The 21033-nt window shown below is 41.0% G+C and overlaps 1 protein-coding gene across 2 annotated transcripts in view; it reads right to left on the reverse strand.

Annotated features, from left to right (window-relative positions):
* Positions 1-21033, reverse strand: part of GPC3 (glypican 3) — a 450311-nt gene that overhangs the window by 403509 nt on the left and 25769 nt on the right. For both annotated transcript variants that reach the window (XM_002720303.6, XM_089324361.1), the window contains exon 2: positions 12055-12216. In XM_002720303.6, the coding sequence (XP_002720349.1) occupies positions 12055-12216 (162 nt within the window). The remainder of the gene's footprint in view (positions 1-12054; positions 12217-21033) is intronic.

A 21033-nucleotide genomic window follows, 5' to 3' on the forward strand; every position in this document is an offset into this window, starting at 1 on the left:
ATAGAGAGGGTTATATTCATAGTATATCGAATATCCACATTAAAGTAAGGGGTGGAACCTAAATACTGTATTTCTATCGTATTACAGGAATATATTAACATTGAAAGTAGCTCTATTACATGAAAAAATCAGTGTAACTCATTTTTGGAAAAAAATACACACATATCAATAACAAAAATGTGTGCAAGTTAATATGCCAAAACGTTAATAGTAGTTCCCCTCTGGTGGCTAAAAACTGAGTCATTTTATTTTTCTTTGTATTTATTCAATTTCTGTAATAACAAGTATAGTAATTATTTGTATAGAAAAACTTACTTTAATGAAAGAATAGCTTCAAGTAAACTTTACGCTATTACTTTCAAAGATTCAGAATGAACAAATAACCCATTGGCCTCTAGAAACCCGCCTTAACAATACTACTTTCTAATGAATCTAATGATTACCGATTTCTTAAAGTATTCTGAAAATTTTATTTAGAAAGTATGTTCTTAAGTCAGTTAATGACTCTTCCCTATAATTTTGCTTGCAATATTCATTTGTCTAAGTCCGTTTCTTCAACTTGAATCAATTTTAGTCAAACTTACCTCTGATCAAATTCCTATATCTAAATCAAATTCCAATTTAGAGTTGATTAAAGAAAGTACTACTACAGACAGATGTGAGAAAGAATGAGATCCTTAGTCTTTATCTTCAAAGAATACAAAGTGTTACTGGTTATTGAACATCTATTATATTAGTATACCAATCATGTGGTTAATGTTTAACATAAATTGTCTCATTTTCACAAGTCTGTAAGGTTGCAATTATTGTTCCCATTTTGTAAAACAGAGTTAAATACCAGACAATTTCCCCTGATCTTTATCAGGGAAAAGAAGTCTAAATCTTTGGCAGGAAGAAATTAAATGTAGTGCAAAATAATAACATCTGGCCAGATTGTGTTTGTCAAGGTAGCAGTATTTGAATTCAGGATTGATTTTTATTCCAAAGTTTGCATATTTTGCCATTTTGCCTTTCAGCAAAATATCAAATATAAAATTCTATAGAAAACAAGATAAGGTTATATGACTGGCCCCCAAAGTAGAGGAACTAGCAACCATGTTGAGAGAGAACACATAGTAATGTAGGAGAAAAGCATGTAATTAAAAATTTCATATTCTTGGGTCAGGCAACTCTACCATTTAGCACTGAGTTAAGCTGCCTGCAATGAAATTCTAAGTTTTAGTTTCCCTGTGGAATTACTATCACCTTTTTGAAAGGATGCTGGAAAGATTAAACTAAGTACAAGTATGTCTCCTTGCTGCATAAGAGACATTCAAGAAAAGTTCATTTCTCATCCCTTCAGGTTATTGTGAAAGGGTACGAGGAGGACACATAACTGCACTGGGACGAGCTAATGTGTGTCACCATTCTCATGATTCTTGGTCACAAGATGTCAAGCTGGGACACTGAACCTTATTCACACTGCTCCGTGAAAAGCCTAGATCAGACTGGAAGTAAAAGCAACCAGCAAGCCTGGGAGTGGAGAGGCCAGGAGCAGGGGCAAAGGCTTAGGGAAAACAGAAACTTTCCAATTCCATTATCAGGACTTTAAAAATCTTATATCTGAGCAGATTTTAAAACCTGCAAGTAAATGCTGCAGGCAACAGGTTCATCTTCTCTATTCGGTCATAGTGGTAGTTCTCGCAGGGGAAAGGTTTTCAGTTGGAAATTTGTGTCTGTTAATACTGCTGATTTTAACTGTGGAGGGGGCAGAGAAAGATCAAGAGTGAGAAAGGCAGAGCAAGTTTATTCAAACATTTATTGAGTGTCTCCTGCATCACCTGGGGATACAGACGTGTGGTGGAATAGACATAAGCAGTACCCACCGAGCTCCTTCTCTGTAAAGGAAACTCATGTTAATCAAATAACCATATATACACATGTACCACCGCAAACTTGATAAGTGTTCGAAAGGAAAAACACAGGTTCCCAGGAGAGGGAATAGAGTGGACCCTGGTCTAATCCAATGATTACATTTTGGTTAATCAGATCCAGAACTAATGCTGAAAAACTTCAACTGAAGGAGGGAGACATCATAAAAATTCTAATTTCCTTTCAGCAGTTTTGTTGTCCTTCCTCTCATAATGCAACCCAATGAAATCAGAGTCTCCCTTTGCTGGTTAGATCCAGTGACTACATTAACTCACTCGGACCACTAGGGGACCATTTAGAAACTGTATACTACATAGTCTTAAATACAGACATGCACACGGAGAGAGAAAAGAAGAAAACACATAAAATGTTACAAGGGAATATCTCTGAACGATGGGATTGTAAGTGGATATACATTAGAGCACTTCATGTTAATTATAATGATATTAATAAAAATATTTAAACATATGCATGTGCCAGATATGTGATATTCAAAGCAGCAAAGAGATTCTATTTCACACTAATGATGTTCATAAATGCACAAGCGGGAATAACAAAAACAGCTACTGTGCATCTGATTCCTATGGGTCAGCAAAGGGCTACCTTCTTCACAGCCCTCATGCAATATAGCCCCTTTTTGTTTTCTTTTTTTTTTTTTAAGATTTACTTATTCACTTTGAAAGTCAGAGTTAGAGAAAGGAAGAGGGGAAGAGGGAGAGGGAGAGGGGGAGGGAGGAGGGAGGAGGGAGAGGGAGGAGGGAGAGGAAGGAGGGAGAGGGAGGAGGGTAAAGGAGAAAGGAAAGGGAGAAAGGAGAGGGAGAGGAGGGGAGAGAGGAAAAGGGGGAAGGTGGAGAAAGGAGGGGGTAGAGGGAGAGGGTGGAGGGAGAGTAGAAAGGGAGAGGGTGGAGAGGAAGAGGGAGGAGAGGGAGGAAGGGAGGGAGAGGGTGGAGGGAGGAGAGGGAGGAAGGGAGGGAGGAAGGGAGGGAGGAAGGGAGGGAGGAAGGGAGGGAGAGGGAGAGAGGGGAGGGAGAGAGGGGGCGGTGGAGAGGGAGAAAAGGCAAGGGAGAGGGGGCGAGGGCGAGATCTTGAGATTTTCTATCTGCTGGTTCACCCTCCCAGATGGCCGCAATGGCCAGGGATAGGCCAGCCCGAAGCCAGGAGCCAGAAAGTTCACCCAGGTCTCCCACGTGGGCGGCAGGTGCCAAAAACTTGGGCCATTTTCTGCTGCTTTTCCCAGGCCACTACCAGGGAGGTGAATCAGAAGTGGAATATGGGATAGTAGCATGAGAGGCGGTGGCTTTACTAGCTACGCCTCAATGCTGGTCCCCTGATTTAAGCCTCTTTAATTAATGGCTCAGAGAAAAGGAACCAGCCTTTGGTCACAAAGGGAAGAAAGAGCAGAGCTGGGACCTGAACCTCCACCTCCCTGAACCCAGAGCACATGCCATGCACACTATGCCCTCTACTTCCTTGCTGGGTGTTTGCAATTTTCATAGGAGAATGCTACATGAGAATTTATAAATCTAGCCAAGAAAGGAGTTCAGAAAGACTAGTATCTGGGGCTGGTGTTGTAGTGTACTGGGTTAAGCCACAACCTGCAATGCTGGCATCCCACCTGAGCGTCACTTTGAATCCCAGCCACTCTGCTTCCAGTCCAGCTCCTGAGAAAAAGCAGGATGATGGCTCGAGTGCTTGGGTCCCTGCCACCCATGTGGGAGACTCAGATGGAGTTCTGGGCTCCTGGCTTTGGCCTGGGCCAGCCCCAACCACTGCAGTCATTTGGAGAGTGAAGCAGCGGTTGGAAAATTTCTGTATCTCTGTCTTTCCCTCTAAGTAAATCCTTCAAATAAATAAACATTTTAAAAAAGAAAGACTAATGTCTAATAGGCAATAACTTGAATTTCATTGAGAGAAAGATGGGCACTGGCTTCCTGGACTCCCTCCCCTTCCCTTCGATGAAGAGCCATGTCTGATATGGGCAATCTACTCCACGAGTCTCTGCCCTCTAGTTGGAATTAAGCTTTTTCAATCCCACACTGCCATAGAGGTGAACTTCCTGTAAGCTAATGAAACTTAAGCTACAGAGATCAGCACTTGCATCCCGCTCCCAGAAGTGTCATAGGCATTTTATATTTTGAAGTTTGCCTTCTTTTCCTTAAAGTTCCAAAATTCTATAAACTTCAAGACCCACAAAATCTAGATCCATCCCTGGAAAACTGCTAAGGTTTCCATCACAGCATTTCTCTTACAATGCCTTGTGCTCAAGTTACTCATGTATATGTGTCTTAGTCTCTGAATTTTTCAGCTTGTAGACTATAAGCATGAGGTAGTGTTATCCCTGAATTTCCCATAATACCTGCCTTCAGATATGCTAGGGACTTACATGGCAAATGGTTTTAAATTAAATAAAATTGAATTCCCTTGTAAGAAAGCAAGCCAGAATGGAAGAGACGGTCCAAGGCCATAAAACAGAATACACAAAGTCTATGTAACACATGGTGGATTAGGAGACAGGCTACAGAGCTGACTTAATGGGTTCAGTTCCTGTTTCTGTCATTTCATGACTATGCCACTTTAGGCAAGTTACTTAATTTCTGTTAGTCTCCATTTAGTGGTAACATGTGGCTAATGAAAGTATCAAGCCAGGGCAGGTGTTATGGTGCAGTAGGTTAAGCCGCTACTTGGGATGCTCGTGAGTGCCATCTTGAGACTCAGCTACTCTGTTTCTGGTCCAGCTCCCTGCTAATGCATCCTGGGAAGGTAGCAGAAAATGGCCCAAGTACTTGGACCCCTGCCACCCATGTGGGAGACCTAGATGGAGATTTGGGCTCCTTACTTGGCCTGGCCCAGCCAGAGCAGTTACAAGCATATGGGCAGAGAATGAGCAGGTGGAAGATAGTTCTCTCTCACGCACACGCTCTCTCTCTCTCTCTCTCTCTCTCTCTCTCTCTCTCTCTGTTTGTTTACCAAAAAACTACCTCCTTCATGGTGCTGTGGTAAGATTTAAGTGAGATAATCTCAGTAAAATGTTTTTGAACATGAAACCTTCAGTTCCTCTCTGACTTTGTACATATTCAGAGTTGGTTTCTGATCTTCATGAAAACCCTCGACTCTTCTTTGCATCTAAGCCTGCCTACTCCCCCCAGACTCATTCAAACCCAGCCTACATGACCCCAAGAGCCTGCACTCATGATCATTGCATTCCATCGCCGGGAAGCAAAGGAGAAGACTAATGACTTAAAACCCATTTCTGCCATGGAACCTGAAACTGAAATCAAGGCAAAATGCAAATCAGAAGGCATCAGGATGTGATAAATGAGAGAACTGAGGCCCAGAAAGGGCAAAGGGGAATGGAACGTAGGCAAAAGATGTAAGGAAGTAGGGAGGAAGCAAGAAGACCTGGAGACTGGCTGAAAAGTCAAGTGAGGAAAAGGAACAGTGTTGGCACAGACTGCAGTCCCTGAAAGCGTGACCTAGTCAAGAGAGGAAAGGCGTGTTTAATCGCAACATGCCTGTGTCCAGCTTAGAGGAAAACCGTTTCTATGTCCACTCCACTGAGAGGATAATGCAAGTCTCTTAAACATACGCTTCGTTACTCAGATATATCAGCCAGGGCAACTCAGTGAGAGAGACAGAGGAGCAGCAGCACATGTTGCAGGAAGTAAACAAATCCCAGTGGCAGAGCGCTGAGGAGTAATCACTCTCAGCAAAAGTGGGACTTTTTTTTTTTTCTTGGAGGCTTCTAGAGAGCAGGGACAGTAGTCTTTAATGTGCTTTGGTTGGAAGCACTAGGGGGAAATCTGGGCAGTGATGAGAACAGGGAGAGGGTGCGGGTTCAGAGCCCTAACCTGAACTGGGGTAAAAGCTAATGTGCACGATCTTCTCACTGTTGTTGGCCCACAACAGTCTGCCTGCACAGAGGCACTTCCCAAAGGTCCCTCGTTTTTTCTTTTTTACAAAGGGAATGGGCATTTTTTGAAGATTAATTTATTTACTTGAAAGTCAGAATTAAAGAGAGACAGACAGACAGAGAGGTCCTCCATCCACTGGTTCACTCCCAAAAATGGCTGCAATGGTCAGAGCTGGGCCAATCTGAAGTCAAGAACTCTTCCAGGTCCCCAACATGGGTGCAGGGGCCCAAGGACTTAGGCCATCTTCTGCTGCTTTCCCAGACCATAGCAGAGAGCTAGATCAGAAGGGGAACAGCCAGGACTCAAACCGGTGCCCATACGGGATGCCTGCACTACAGGCGGTGGCTTTATCCACTACGTCACAGTGCCAGTGCCTCTCAAAGGTCTTTATATTAAATCGTTTTCAGCCTGATGACTGACTTTCCTGAATCAATACAGGGCACAGGCAAGGTTTACAACTCCCCCTGCCTCTGTCTCTGCTACAGCAACAGAATTTTGAAACCCAGCTGAATCCAAAAGTTCTTAAAGACTGACATGATTTTAAACACCCTCTTTCCAGTTGTTTTCCCAATAACTCTAATAATGAAAAGAACTGCATTTTTAAAAAAAAAATTTTGTAGCCAAAATATCTCTTTGAGTCAGCAGCCATAAAGTCCACTAATTAAAGCCAGCATCTTCTGGGCTCTGCTGAGAAATTCACCCTTTTATAATGGGATTTACTAGAGCTTTGCTGTACAGATGAGTGGTTTGATTAATAATTTACATTTTGAGTATATATAACTCACTCACGCTCATGATATGCATTCCCAAAATTCTTCTATTCGGTTGAATCTTATTATATTTAGCCCTGGCAAATGAATTAAGTTCTAATTAGACATCAATGTAATTATTCTCGGACATCCATTATTTTCAATGAAGAAAGGGCTGTGGCAGAATGACCAGCAGTTTGATGCAGTGACTTAGTGCAAGTGGGTCTGCACAGAGCCAGGGCATGGGCAGGGGAACTGTCAGACCACTCGGGAAAAAAAAATTTGTGAAATGGAGAAAAACGGCCCTGCATTCACTTAAAACCCTCACCATGTTATGAAAACTAAATTAACAAATGATTGAACCTCAAAAACATGTTTATCAACATTCAAGCAATTATTTAGTCACATATTAGCCGTGAAGGAAAAAAGCTTTGCTTGAATAATGTCCCTAAACAGTGATTTCAAGCAGAAATGACTGGAGAAATTGCTGTGAGCTGATGGAAAAGGGTGTTCGAACCAAGGTCAATTTTATTTAGGGGGAGTGGGAGAGACAGCAGTCTGACAGAAAAGAATGTAAGAATTGCCAAGAACATATGGAAACAGAACAGAAAGGAGAGGAGCAGCAGAAAGAGCCCAGAAACCTTGTCCACCTCGCCATTTTCAGAGGGCCCTGGTCATCTCCAAAGTACCCCGGCCAGCAACAAGTAAAGGTGCCCAGACTGAGACCACCGTTACCTAACTCTCTGCCATAATAAATGTGGACCAGAAAACACAAGGAAAAATCCAGCCTGGCAATAACAAGCCAACCGTGACCTAGCTACTTGTCCGTGTGTGAAAACAGACCAGATATAGGCCAGAAGAAACTTCTGGAGACTGAACAAAGCATTGCTCCTGGCAGCACTGACATCTCAACCAGCACGGGTTCACATCCAATGGTACATAAACTAAACCCCTTTTTCAAAGAGTCCTTTGCCTAAGTACTTTCTCACTTGTGCCCTGGCGATGTTGGTAGTTGTATCATCTGTATGTGGAACAGTTACTGGGGTGTGTCACGAACTCCAGCCTTGTCTAGGGTATTATCTGTAAATGAGCTGTCTAGGTAATGCAGGCATATAGTGTTGTGCTTTTCAAGAAACTTTATATACATATTATCTCTGCAAGATAAGCAGGACTGTAATTTTTACCATCGTTTCCGAGATAGGAAGACTGAAGCTAGGTCTAAATACTTACCCCATATCAGAAAACTCAAAGGCAGATCTAGAAGTAGAACTTAGATCTCCAAATCAAGTGTTTCTCGGCCGGCGCCGCGGCTCACTAGGCTAATCCTCCACCTTGTGGCGCCGGCACACCGGGTTCTAGTTCCTGTCGGGGCGCCGGATTCTGTCCCGGTTGCTCCTCTTCCAGGCCAGCTCTCTACTGTGGCCCAGGAGTGCAGTGGAGGATGGCCCAAGTACTTGGGCCCTGCGCCCCATGGGAGACCCGGAGAAGCACCTGGCTCCTGCCTTCGGATCAGTGCGGTGCGCCGGCCGTAGCGCACCAGCCGTGGCGGCCATTGGAGGGTAAACCAACAGCAAAAAGGAAGACCTTTCTCTCAAATCCAGTGTTTCTTTCATTAGTCTTAAGCACCCCAAAAAGGAAATATTAAGAAAAGGACAGTAAACATAATCTGATCATTCCTTAGTGATCCACAGCCACCATGATGAACATCAACTCTTGGACCTACTATCATATGGGGCTACAGAAGCACGTGGGGCTATGCCCCCCTCTATTACATGCCCCCAACTGCCACAATTACTGAGCCCTGAAATCCACTTTGAAGGCATCGACCCTGTCACTTGGTACTTCTGGCTGCTCATAGGTACCTCCCCTTCATAGTCCTCTAAGGCTTTCTATTTGACTGCTCATCTACCAGGGGCTAGAAAGCCAGAAAATCAAGCCAGTAAGGAGACTTAATTTAGATCAGTAGTCAGCTCTAAGCAAGGATCCACACAGGAGCTCCATGGCAGTTCAGGTGTGCAGAGATGTTTTCTGCTTAACTACTACTTTTTCTCTCTGATAAAGAGAATTCAAGCTATGGCAACTTCCAGGAAAAGCAAAGTGACGCTGCCTTCGGAACAATCTGCTCTCACTCAAAGTCAGTGGCACTTTGAGGAAGAATAGAATGATCTGTCACAGGAAACCCCTGGACACGCCCCAAAGGTTTCTGGATGATTCAAGGTTGAAAGTCATAGTGAAATTCTGCAATGAAAACAGAACTCGGGCCCTGAAGGTGTGGAGCTATTGGCAATGTGATGAAAAATTCAGAATCCTATCTCACCGTTCTTCACTAGGACACAAATCCTTCAAGTCAACTTTATTTTACCTCATGTACACTAAGGACGGGAAAACCATGTCACATGATGGCTTGGGAGAAGCTGTGGCATCAATGAGTTTCCTCATCTGTAAACTGGTGATAATTACAATACAGACCTCATAAGGCTGCTGGGAAAATTTAATGAGATAATTATGTAAAAGTAAGCATCATATATTAGGCTCTTAATAAATCTTCACTTTTATTATCATTATAATTATTACAAGGTAGGGGAGAAGAAAAAGAGAGAAAGGAAAATCTACTTTCAGTGGAGTTTTTCAAAAAGAATTAATTAAGCAGAAACAAAAAACGATCGTGCTGCCCCATTTTACTAAGCACATCTAAGTAAATTAAATTGAGGAAACGAGGCAATGCAAAGATTGAAATAAAGAACAACTTTTTTTAATGCTTCAATCATTATCAAAACAACATTAGCAACAGAGCATTCCAACCACTGTAGCAAAGGGCCCTAGGCTCATTTATGAGGGCAAAGGCTTCCTGCAAAACGAAGACATAAAAATCCAAATCAAGGCAGTAAGGATTGCTCGTGGAACTGTGCACATATTTGCAGAAAGCACTCACTGCTTAAAAACCCCCAATGTGGACCAGGGAAGGAATCCTGAAGAGATTGTGGATCTAGGCCAAGATCAAGATGAGCTTTCTTCAACATCATGTGGTAGAGAAAAATAGCTCACAAAAGCTATTATGAGCAAATTATTGGGGCAATTTTCTCAATAACTTGGTGCAGCAGAATCTTGGGGAGGGAATGTATTTTACAGAAAGCAAACGATTGTGCCCCCATTCCATTTATTGGAATAAGATGATGATGAAAGGAAGAAAACAAATGTGTTCTCTCCTCTTCTTAGCAATTAATAATGCCCCATCATGCAGTGATCTTTGGTTTCAAGTTTTACCTCTCAAAATGTTTGTTACAGGACAAATTTGGGGACCATGTCTCTCCAAACATGGCATAAATGCCTTGAGTTCTGAGATTATGGCTTATTTTTTCTTATGAGTGATTTTTTTTCCTAAAAGTAGGGCAGGAAAAGAATAGAGAAAAAAAAAAAACAAGATGAAGAATGAGCGTATAATATGCACAAGGTAGAAGGCACAAGCCATAATGAGTTAAGACATCATTTAGATGTCTCCGTGTTCCTTTGCTAGGATTACTCTTCGCCCTGCCTCCACAATTTAAGGGAGAGAGAGAGAGAGACAGAGAGAGAAAGAGAGCAAGCAAGAGAGAGAAAAGGGAGGAGGAGGAAGAGCAGGAGTATTTGATGCAGCCAGGGGTGCTACTTCTACGTCCCACTCTCTCTCTGTTCACATGACTAGTATTTTGCCCCTAAGCCACAGAAGTCATATCCTGAAGCTAAACCCAACAAAATCTATTCAGAACTCCTTTGCTCTCCTAGTCTCATGCTGCTGCAAACATAAAAAACACAATATTCCCAGTGCAGGGCTGGACAGAGTTAAGAATGCTGACACCAAGAGTCCTCAGAAAGACAGCTACATCAGCTTCTGTACATGCTGGAATACCACTCCACTCCAGCCAGGTAATGGCTGTAAAGCAGTATCTGAGGGTTTGGTTGTTCTAAGTATGAAACACCACCTTGATGCCCCCAAAGGGGAAGAGTCAGCTCCTCACTTCAACCCAATTCTCACATTATATCACTTTATCACCCCACTTTCAGCCACCAGATCAACTCCAAAACAAATCTGAGAAGTACATGAATGGTACATGTATTTTTAAAATCCGCCTAAATTATTCATTCTGTCGCCAAATTGCTAGTCTCAACAAACTCTTCACGAGAGTGTGACTGCATAAATAGGTTAACAAATACTTCAAGCTTATATATTGTACTTCATATAATCAACCTAACATCCCCTGAGGTTTGACCCAAGGAATTGTTCTGAATGTAAGTTTTATTAGCGAATTTGAATAATTTCCTTAGCTAATTCTAAAAATTGCATTATAATGCACAAAACAAGCTATAATCAAGTCTACCTAACAATTCAAAGAGGTTAATTCTTGTAAAGGTGCCATAAATCGAAAGCTTTAGAATGTCAAGTACTCAGAAGTGTTATTTTTCTATCTGACCCCAATGCACTGTTTATGGGCTAAGAAAATGGCAGTGGATTGCATCTGGTCGGAGAGAGACAGAAGAAAGCCCCAATAACCAAAATTAATGTTCGCAGTAAGAGGAGGCAGCCTATTGAGGTGGTTAAGAACACAGACTCTAAGAGCCAGGCCACTAGGGCTCAAATTCTGCCTTTATGATTTATTTATTAGTTGTGTGGCCTCGGAAAACTGATTTAACCATTCCATGCCTTAGGTTTCCATCCTTAAAATGGAGATACTAATATCTATGCATAAGTATATTTTGAGGACTAAATGATTTTATATATGCAAAGCACTTTAAATAGAGTATACAACATATGGGGCTATGTAAGTGCTTCTTGCTATCATCACTACCACCACCACCATCACCACCCTCCTCATTCCTAGCTGGGTTTTTACACTGAAAGAGTACCTCCCCAGGTTCCTATGATAGTCCCACACGTCGGCAAGAAATGTAATTTCCTACCTCCTCTGGCAATGCCATGACAGCTTCTTTCACAGTCATACATAGGTGTGGTAAGAGCTGAGACTCACAAAGAGAAAAGGAACCACTCACACACATGAGGAAAAAGACCAGCCACCAAGCCCCTTTCTCCCTCTTAAATGGTCCTAGTGGTCAGAAGGAGTCCATGTGTTTCCCACAAGCATCTAACTCACTCTTGCAGGAAACTGGGCTCAGTGTTTAAGAAAACTTACTTTGTTTTTGAAACAAGTCTTAGGGACTAGCCCAAAGTATCATTTACTATTTCTGCAGAAATTTATAACTTTTACATATAGGTAAACAAAGCATCCCTGGACCATCATTTTTTATAATACCTACTTTTCCAAAGATTGAAATGAAGCTTCTCTAAATACTGTGTTTTTCCTTAACCAGAAACTCTCACTGGGAGGTTTTGTTGTATCAAGCATTAATGCTGGAATGGTAATTTATAAATTATACTTAGCATTTAAAAGCCCAGTGCCCAAATAATGATACCATTGAGTAACACATCAAAGATGATCCCCAGAACTCACCTTGGAAAACCGCGGCATTCTGAATAATTAAGAACTTGAGCTCCATACTTGCAGACTGAAGCAGTTGTTCCATGTTCAACCGTGCTGTTAGTTGGTATTTTTCTTCCATCTTTCTTGAACAGCATGTTGGACCCTTGGGGAGACATACTTGCAAATCTGATCCTGAAACAAACAAGGTTTTCATGTTTCAGTAAGCAGAATTCTTTGTGTCTCTCTCTCTCTCTCTCTCTCTCTCTCTCTCTCTCTCTCTCTCATACACACACACACACACACACACAGGAAGCAAACAGGGCAGAACAATGCATTTCTTGTAAAATCTTGATTATTCAAAATTAGCATTTATCTTAATTAATCTTGGCTTTCTTCTAATCATCCTTATGACTGATTCTTTTTTGAATAACCATCAGAGAACTGCAAAGGCTTGAATCATAAATTCTGCATAAACCAATGTATATCACCAAATACATGTCATTGAATACAGATATTTGTCTGTTAAAAGATCAATTTTTACCTCTGTAATTCATTTTCCCTAATTAAACTTTATGAAAAAGAACACAGCCATGAAACAATTTTCAAAATTTCAGTTACAATTTCCAAATGAAATCTATGGCTAGCTAACCCAATGTTGCTTTTTAGGATAAATCATGAAAACATCAATATCACAGTTAACCACTGCTGCCGTTGTCCTAACTAAAGGCCTAGAGCAAAACAAGTTATTCAACATGCATTTCTTGGTGTGTACAATAAGCACACAGTATATATGTGGTTGCAGGAGACAACAAACAAAAGTATGAACACATTGTCAAGCAGTGATAAATCTTAGAGAGAAAAGAAAACAAAGGAAGGGAAAATAAACTGTGGTATATCACATATATATATATCCCAGAAAGGAATTAAGTATTGATAAATGCTACTACATGGTTAAACCTCCAAAACATTATGCTTAGTGGGAAAAGTCAGATAAAAAAAAGTGCATGCTTTATGATTCCATTTATAAAAAGTTTAGAAAATGGAAACTACAATGACAGAGAGCAATCCAGTGGTTGTTAGGGGGTATGAAGGGCAAGAGATGAGAGGGAGGCAAATTGTAGTGAGAAAATTATGAGGACTCATAGACATGATCATTATTTGGATTGTGGTGACAGTTTCATGGATATATACCTATTTCACAATTATCAAATTATAGTCTTAAAATATGTATATCTTATCCAATAGCAATTATACCTCAATAAATTATTAGCTTTTTTAGACAAGCAAAGTGAGGGAGATATAAAATGGGGTGGTACCAGAGACTATTTTATTTAGGACAATTAGCAAAGACTTTTTTTTTACAGAAAGTTTTTATTTAATAAATATAAATTTCATAGGTACAACTTTTGGATTATAGCAGTTCTTCCCCCCGATACCCGCCCTCCCACTCCCAAACCGTCCCACCTCCTACTCACTCTCCCATCCTATTCTTCATTAAGATTCATTTTTAATTATCTTTATATATTCAGAAGATCAACTCTATACTAAGTAAAGATTTCAACAGTTTTCACCCACACAGACACACAAAGTATAAAGTACTGTTTGAAGACTAGTTTTACCACTAATTTGCATAGTACAACACATTAAGGACAGAGATCCTACATGGGGAGTTAAGTGCACAGTGACTCCTGTTGTTGATTTAACAATTGACACTCTTATTTATGACGTCAGTAATCACCAGAGGCTCTTGTCATGAGCTGCCAAGGCTATGGAAGCCTCTTGAGTCCACAAACTCCAACCTTATTTAGACAGGGCCATAATCAAAGTGGAAGTTCTCTCCTCCCAAAGAAAGGTACCTCCTTCTTTGATGACCCATTCTTTGCACTGATTCTCACTCATAGAGATCATTCATTTGGGTCATTTTTTGGCCAGAGTGTCTTGGCTTTCCATGCCTGAAATGCTCTCATGGGCTTTTTAACCAGATCCAGATGCCTTAAGGGCTGATTCTGAGGCCAGAGTGGCAGACTTCCTTGTAAGGCAACATTTAAGGAGAAAGGAGAACATCAGGATTTTATGTCCCTCACCAACACTAGCCAATATTAGGGTCAGTGGCTATTAAGTACAATCACCTTCCTTTCTATAACACCTGTTTTACTCAAACCCTCTCTTCAGTTGCATCTATTGAGCTGCTGCCTATGGTAGCGATGCAAACGTATTCCACCAATTCTCCTATTGTGGGAGTGTAACAGAGCATCAGGCCCAACTGCTGCCCTCTGAATTCACTGCCGTGTTACAAAGAGGCCACAAGTCCTAGCAGCTGCTCCCAGCCAGTAACAGAGCATGGCAATGACACTGTCGGGAGAGACACAGGATTTTGTTCACAGGGAATTCTTCGGCTTGAGAACTCCCATGAACCTTGCCAAAACTTGTTTAAAACTGCACTGCTCAACCTTCCTCCCTTTCTTCTATCCTCCACAGGTATCACACCTGAATCCTGGTCTGATGACTCTTTTCAGGCTCCTTCAGCTCCCTGTCCGTTTACTTTCACAAGTGTTTTTTCCTAATAAATCTCTTATAAATTTAATTCTACATAGGACTAGATGCTAGTCCAACTGGCATCTGTTTCTCAGGGAACCCTGATTCATACACCTTGTATATGCCAGGCACCATACTTTTGGCTGGAAGTACAACTTTGTACAAAAAAAGACATGGTTTCTGTACCCAAGGAGCTCACTGTCTGATGGGATAACAGACATAAATAACTAATACATAGTAAACAAGTACAATAAAGCAACATAGTTAGGTAGAATGGCCAAATCTATTTATGGAATACAACTCACCCTTAGTCCCATAAGATCCCCAGCAAAGTAAGGCTCAATAAATCTTACTGCAGAAAAGTTATCAAGCATATTCAGATATTCTAGACAGCTTTTCAACAATTGGGGTTTTATTTTTTTGTTTTTGTTTGTTTTTGTTTGTTTGTTTTTGACAGGCAGAGTGGACAGTGAGAGAGAGAGACAGAGAGAAAGGTCTTCCTTTTTTGCCGTTGGTTCACCCTCCAATGGCTGCCGCGGCCAGCACACTGCGGCCGGCGTACCGTGCTGATCCGATGGCAGGAGCCAGGTACTTATCCTGGTCTCCCATGGGGTGCAGGGCCCAAGTACTTGGGCCATCCTCCACTGCACTCCCTGGCCACAGCAGAGAGCTGGCCTGGAAGAGGGGCAACCGGGACAGAATCCGGCGCCCCGACGGGGACTAGAACCCGGTGTGCCGGCACCACAAGGCGGAGGATTAGCCTAGTGAGCCACGGCGCCGGCCCAATTGGGGTTTTAAAAAGAGGCAGGGACTACATAAGCCCTGTCACCAGAAAATTTCCCTCGGTTACATCTTATTTCCTGAGAAATTCCAGCTGATCATGATATATATATATATATATATATATATCCAAATATTGTTTTAACTTTCACATATTCTTAATATAAGAATGAAATTTATCACATGACATCATGGTTAGAGTCCAAGTTATAGATTCCAAGCTCTCTACTTCCCCTTCCTTAAGGGAGCAGCTGACAAAAGTGGTAAAGGAAACCACAGATAATACACATCACCAAACCTAATCCAGCACCACAATTTACCGTACTGTATGGAAAGGTGATATTTAATGTCAAAATACAATTTGGGGTCTAGGGACACAGAGCTCAGATTTATCTTCTATAAATGTCAATCTCATATACAAGTTTAAACCAATTTTAAATATGGTCTAAGATTAAAGATTTTATGATTATCTTTAGAAAAAAGGGGGAAAATAGTTCTAGCTCACTGTGTTCTTTCTACATGAAATTACAAAATGTAATGCAGTTTACTGGACCAGGAAGGGAAAAGGCTCCATGGGGAAGAGTGGCTAATGTAAATTTAAATGAAGCTGGTTGAGACATACACACAGATATGAAAAATATTATACAGAAGATATTTTCCATATACCAAGTTCCCATCCATTTACTTTCTTTGTAAACCTAAGTAGTATGTGTTTAAAATAGCTGTAAGTCCATAAAATTAATTGCTTCAGATAAAACCCTTTGTGTTCCTCCATTTGCATTGGTAATGATGTCTAGTTTCAGGAATGGTTGAGTTTATTTGGCAGGGTGGCTGGCTGTTAGTGCTGTTCCTATTACCAAGTGGGAGTTATAAAATAATAAGGCTCAGATCTTCCCTCTGTAAAGTGCCCTGAGTTGTTCAGATCTTGGAAGGCACCAAACAGTTGCTCCGTGTACCTAAAGAAACCCAGAAATGATTCCTTGAATTACCGTGACACTAGTCTGCTTCGCCTTTGATATGATAATTCAGAAAGTAACTTAGAGCTTGTACAGTGTGCCCTTTTCCTGAACTGATCAAGTCTCATCATTGTATAAACTTCTACCACCTCAAGAATCAATTTATCCAAAAATCCTTAAAGGAATAAAACCTCAAATGAGAACATTTGGAAAAATATGTCAGATACCAAGAAAGCTACATGCTATATCAAAAGATGAATGTGTATATATATATATATATATAAAACAATGTTTACTCTTTCTCCCAGCCCTGTCTGCTTAATCAATAAAGATATAATTGATGTAGGGCTAAGAGTTAGCTACAGATTTGAAGACACAAGACATCTATAAACTGATAACAATTCAGGATTTCCAAACCAGGGAGAGAAATGCATACCAAATAGAAAAATATTTCAAGTAAACTTTTACAAACCAGCTTTATTAAAAACCCACCACATGGGCCGGCGCCGCAGCTCACTAGGCTTATCCTCCGCCTAGTGGCGCCGGCACACCGGGTTCTAGTCCCTCTTCCAGGCCAGCTCTCTGCTGTGGCCCAGGAGTGCAGTGGAGGGTGGCCCAGGTGCTTGGGCCCTGCACCCCATGGGAGACCAGGAAAAGCACCTGGCTCCTGGCTCCTGCCATCGGATCAGCGCGGTGTGCCGGCCGCAGCGCGCCGGCCGCGGCGGCCATTGGAGGGTGAACCAACGGCAAAGGAAGACCTTTCTCTCTGTCTCTCTCTCTCACTGTCCACTCTGCCTATCAAAAAAAAAAAAAAACACCACATGAGGAACAAAGGGGCCCAAGGAGAGCTAGACACACCTAAGTGAAATGACAATAATGAAATACAATCATTTCAATGCATGAGCATGGACACGAAAGAACAAAAATAGCAGAAAAGAACACAAAAACAGAAAGAATGTAAGAACTTTGAAGGGGGCCGGTGCTGTGGCGTAGCAGGTAAAACCACTGCTTGCAGTGCCAGCATCCCATATGGGTGCCAGTTCTAGTCCCGGCTGCTCCACTTCTGATGCAGCTCTCTGCTATAGCCTGGGAAAGCAGTAGAAGATGGCCCAAGTCCTTGGGCCCCTGCACTCGCGTGGGAGACTCAGAAGAAGCTCCTGGCTTCGGATCGGCTCAGCTCTGGCCATTGTTGTCAACTGGGGAGTGAACCAGAGGATGGAAGACTTCTCTCTCTCTGCCTCTCCTCTCTCTGTGTAACTGACTTTCAAATAAAAAAAAATCTTAAAAAAAAAAAAAGACCATCAAGGAAAGCCTCATCAACTAAATAAAGAATTACCCTGAAAACTGAATTCTAAACGGGATGAAAAAAAGTAAAAACAAGGGCAAATGACTAAGGACGTACACCGAGAACTGGTACAAAGCTATATGAATAAAAGCAAAAAGGTCAGTTCAAGAAATAAAATGCCACCTACAAAAGACTTAGTAAACAGGAAAGCAGTCTGTAAGTATATGAGGAACAAAATAAGGTGAAATGAAAATAGACCCTTTATCAGATGGAGAGGAAAAGTAATCATGAACCACGCTGGTCATAAAGGGGTACTCACTTTTTCTTTTTTTTTTTTTAATGTAAAACTGGAATTCAGCTGGGAAATGGGAATAGAAGCAAGCAATATGGCCTGGGCTGGAGATAAGAAGAAGACTTAGCAATTGACTATTCAAATGAGCCAGAAATGTTCAGCTCTTTAGGGCTTAATAACTTATATTTCCAGATGCGGGAAAAAAAATTAACTGAAGTCATTACAGGGCTGCTAGTTCCCATTTAGTTTGAAGGATTAAAAGTACCTTCATACTATAATCTCCTCTCCTAGACTGTAAATTCCTGAAGAGCAGAGAATGACTCCCATTTCCTTTGGGATGCCCTGTCGATCCCATTCATCCCTGTGCACATAGTGTTGAATTAATGAGGGCCATAGACGGAGAAGACTAGCAAAGAATTTTGTGTCTATATCTAAAAGGAGGAAGTGGATACAGATGACCCTGAAAATGTTCATCTGTACACTTAACTTTCATCTTGGTAAAATATTGGAAAATTTCATACAAATCCATTCCCAAACATCTTGGAGATACACAGATGTTTCACTTGAAGCAACTGTGAAGTAAGATACTTGTAATTCTTTTGGTACAATATCTTGCTTGCACACTGGCTCCAGTTCTGGGTCCTAGAGGGGATATTTAAACTATGGAAGCTGCTTCTCTGGAGGATTATTCCCCCGTGTACTCAAACAGGCCATCCTTACCCATTGCCTTACCTCCCAGAGAATAAGCGCAAGATGGCCCACAGAGGCGCTCTCCTGATTCGATAAGCTTGAGCCAGTGGATCTCTTCTGGTTTGACTACCTGTAGCCTGGCCTTCTTGACCTTCATCACAAACACTTTCCTTTGGGTCAGTTCTTACTCTTTGTTGGCTCAGTTAAAGACCTGACATTTTAGACTGCTGCTGACTCCCTTTAGCCACCTCCCCCAGGACTGGGACTTTAGTTTCTCTTTGCAGTGAAGTCCCAGGCTCATCAGACTCACTTGGAGACCCCACTGACATTGGTGTACGGGACTCTTTTGAACATGTCAGTTTTATCGAATTATATTCCAAGTCAGTAAGTATTAATGGCCCAGAGATCAGCATCATCATAGACACTAGTAGGCAGGAAAGAGCAAAAGCATTTATGGTCCCTGAATTCAAGCTGCTTACAATTGAGTCCTAGCTCCACTATTTGCTAGCTGTGCAAGCAAGTGCAGTTCCTTAACTTTTCCATGACCTTTTTGCCCTTATCTATGAAACGAGATTATCAATACTACTTTTTGTATAAAGTTATTGTAAGCATTAAATGAAAGTTTGTATGTAAAGCTCCTAGCATTCTTGAAACAAATATTCAATATGTGCTAATCAGAATAAAAAATAAAAAATTCACGCAGAGACCAGACTTCCATGCACAAAAATAGCTAAAGTTGATATATGGTTATGTGAAAAAATATGCAAGATAGTTCCTGAGCTGATAGAAACAGTCTATACTTTAATTGGGATAGTGGTTATATGGGTACATACATTTGTTAAAATTCATTAAACTCTTCACTTAAAATGGGTGCATTTATTGTTTGTAAATTACATCTCATTAAAAATATACATTATAGACAATATTTCCTAGATAGGGGAATGCTGGTAAGGGGCTCTAGTCAAAGAAGACTTCCAGGAGGAGGTGGGGCTTGAGCTAGACTGTAAAGGATGAGAAGGATGTAAAGGGATCAATGGATGAAATGTGTTGGGCACCAGTAGAGTAGCAGGGCAAGGCTAACGGGCCAGGAGACAGGCTGGAATCTGGGGTATAGTTAGCTTATCTGGCAAGATACGCCTAAATTTGAAGACCCTTCAGTGCAGGCAGAGGCCTGTATAGCATTGACCCCATGGGCAATAATGGACCACTGAAGGTTCTCAAGCAGAGACGTAATATGATGAAGAATACTGTTTAGGAAGATTAGTCATATGGCCTGAAGTTGGGAAATGGACTAAATAACCCCTCAAGGTCACTTCCAGTCTTCTGATTCTCTAATTACCTTTATTATGTTCTATATGTTGGTTATTTTACTGGACCACAATTTTAGCTAATGACAATAAATTGTCAAAAATCACATTAAAAGGCACATTAAAGAACTGAAGGAACATTAATGCAGACCTCGATCCTTACACTTTTCTAAGAGCAGATAAACCATATTCAAACAGTAACAAAAAAGAATAAATCGTCAGGGCTCAGTAACAATGAAAATTGAAATCTTTTCCATATATATATATGATTTGACACATTTCATTGCCAGAAGGTATGCTTTATGAATGGTCTTTTTTTTTTTTTTTTTTTGGCTAACAAAGATTCACTGTGCTCAAAATAATATTATCATTAAAGTGATATTAAACAAAAGAATTAATGATATTCAAAACTGGTTGCTTCATGACTTGTAGAGAAAATAATAATGTCTATTAAAATTATCCAAAGGATTAAGTGCAGGTTGCTCTACTAATGAACCAAAAATAACATATCAGGCATTTTTAAAAGGTATTTTTTTAAACAGAGGACAAGTCAATTTGCCATCCAAAACTATTAACTAATTTCCTTAGCATATAATAGTGATTCACTATTAGAACGGTACCTTTTCCCCTAATTAATCATTATCTAAATCAAATCTTACACGCTCATTAATTTCTCACTAATCAAGATAGGAATACAGATGAAAGAAATGGCTGCATTTGAAAACGGTGGGGAAAGTGATGATTGCTGGTGGAAGAAAAAAATCATCTTAGGGAACCCAGCTGAAGGTTACCCTTCTGTTATTTAGCCTGAAAGAAATGACCTTGTAGAGGGCACAACTGGGTATCAGGAGCTCAGACTTTAAATCAAAGACCATGCCTGGGGCCACCATAGACTCTGTTTCTGTAAAAGGCAGGCCAAAATGTCGCTACCACACTGGAGTACTGGGAGTTTAAAGCAACCCTGGAGATAAGCCATTCTCTAAGCTTGAGAATTAAAGAATGAATTACCTTTATCTCTACTGCCAACTGTCAATTAACTGCCTATCATTTCATGCCTGGTAAAGGTTGAATCCCCAGATCGCTACACTCTCTCACAAAGAGGTTTTTTCTGGACCACATTCCCAACCAGCAGTCAACATGTGCTGTGGGAATACAAATTCACTG

The sequence above is a fragment of the Oryctolagus cuniculus genome, chromosome X (assembly GCF_051225735.1).
Source record: "Oryctolagus cuniculus isolate XC-2025 breed Fujian yellow rabbit chromosome X, ASM5122573v1, whole genome shotgun sequence".
NCBI classification, from domain to species: Eukaryota; Metazoa; Chordata; class Mammalia; order Lagomorpha; family Leporidae; genus Oryctolagus; species Oryctolagus cuniculus.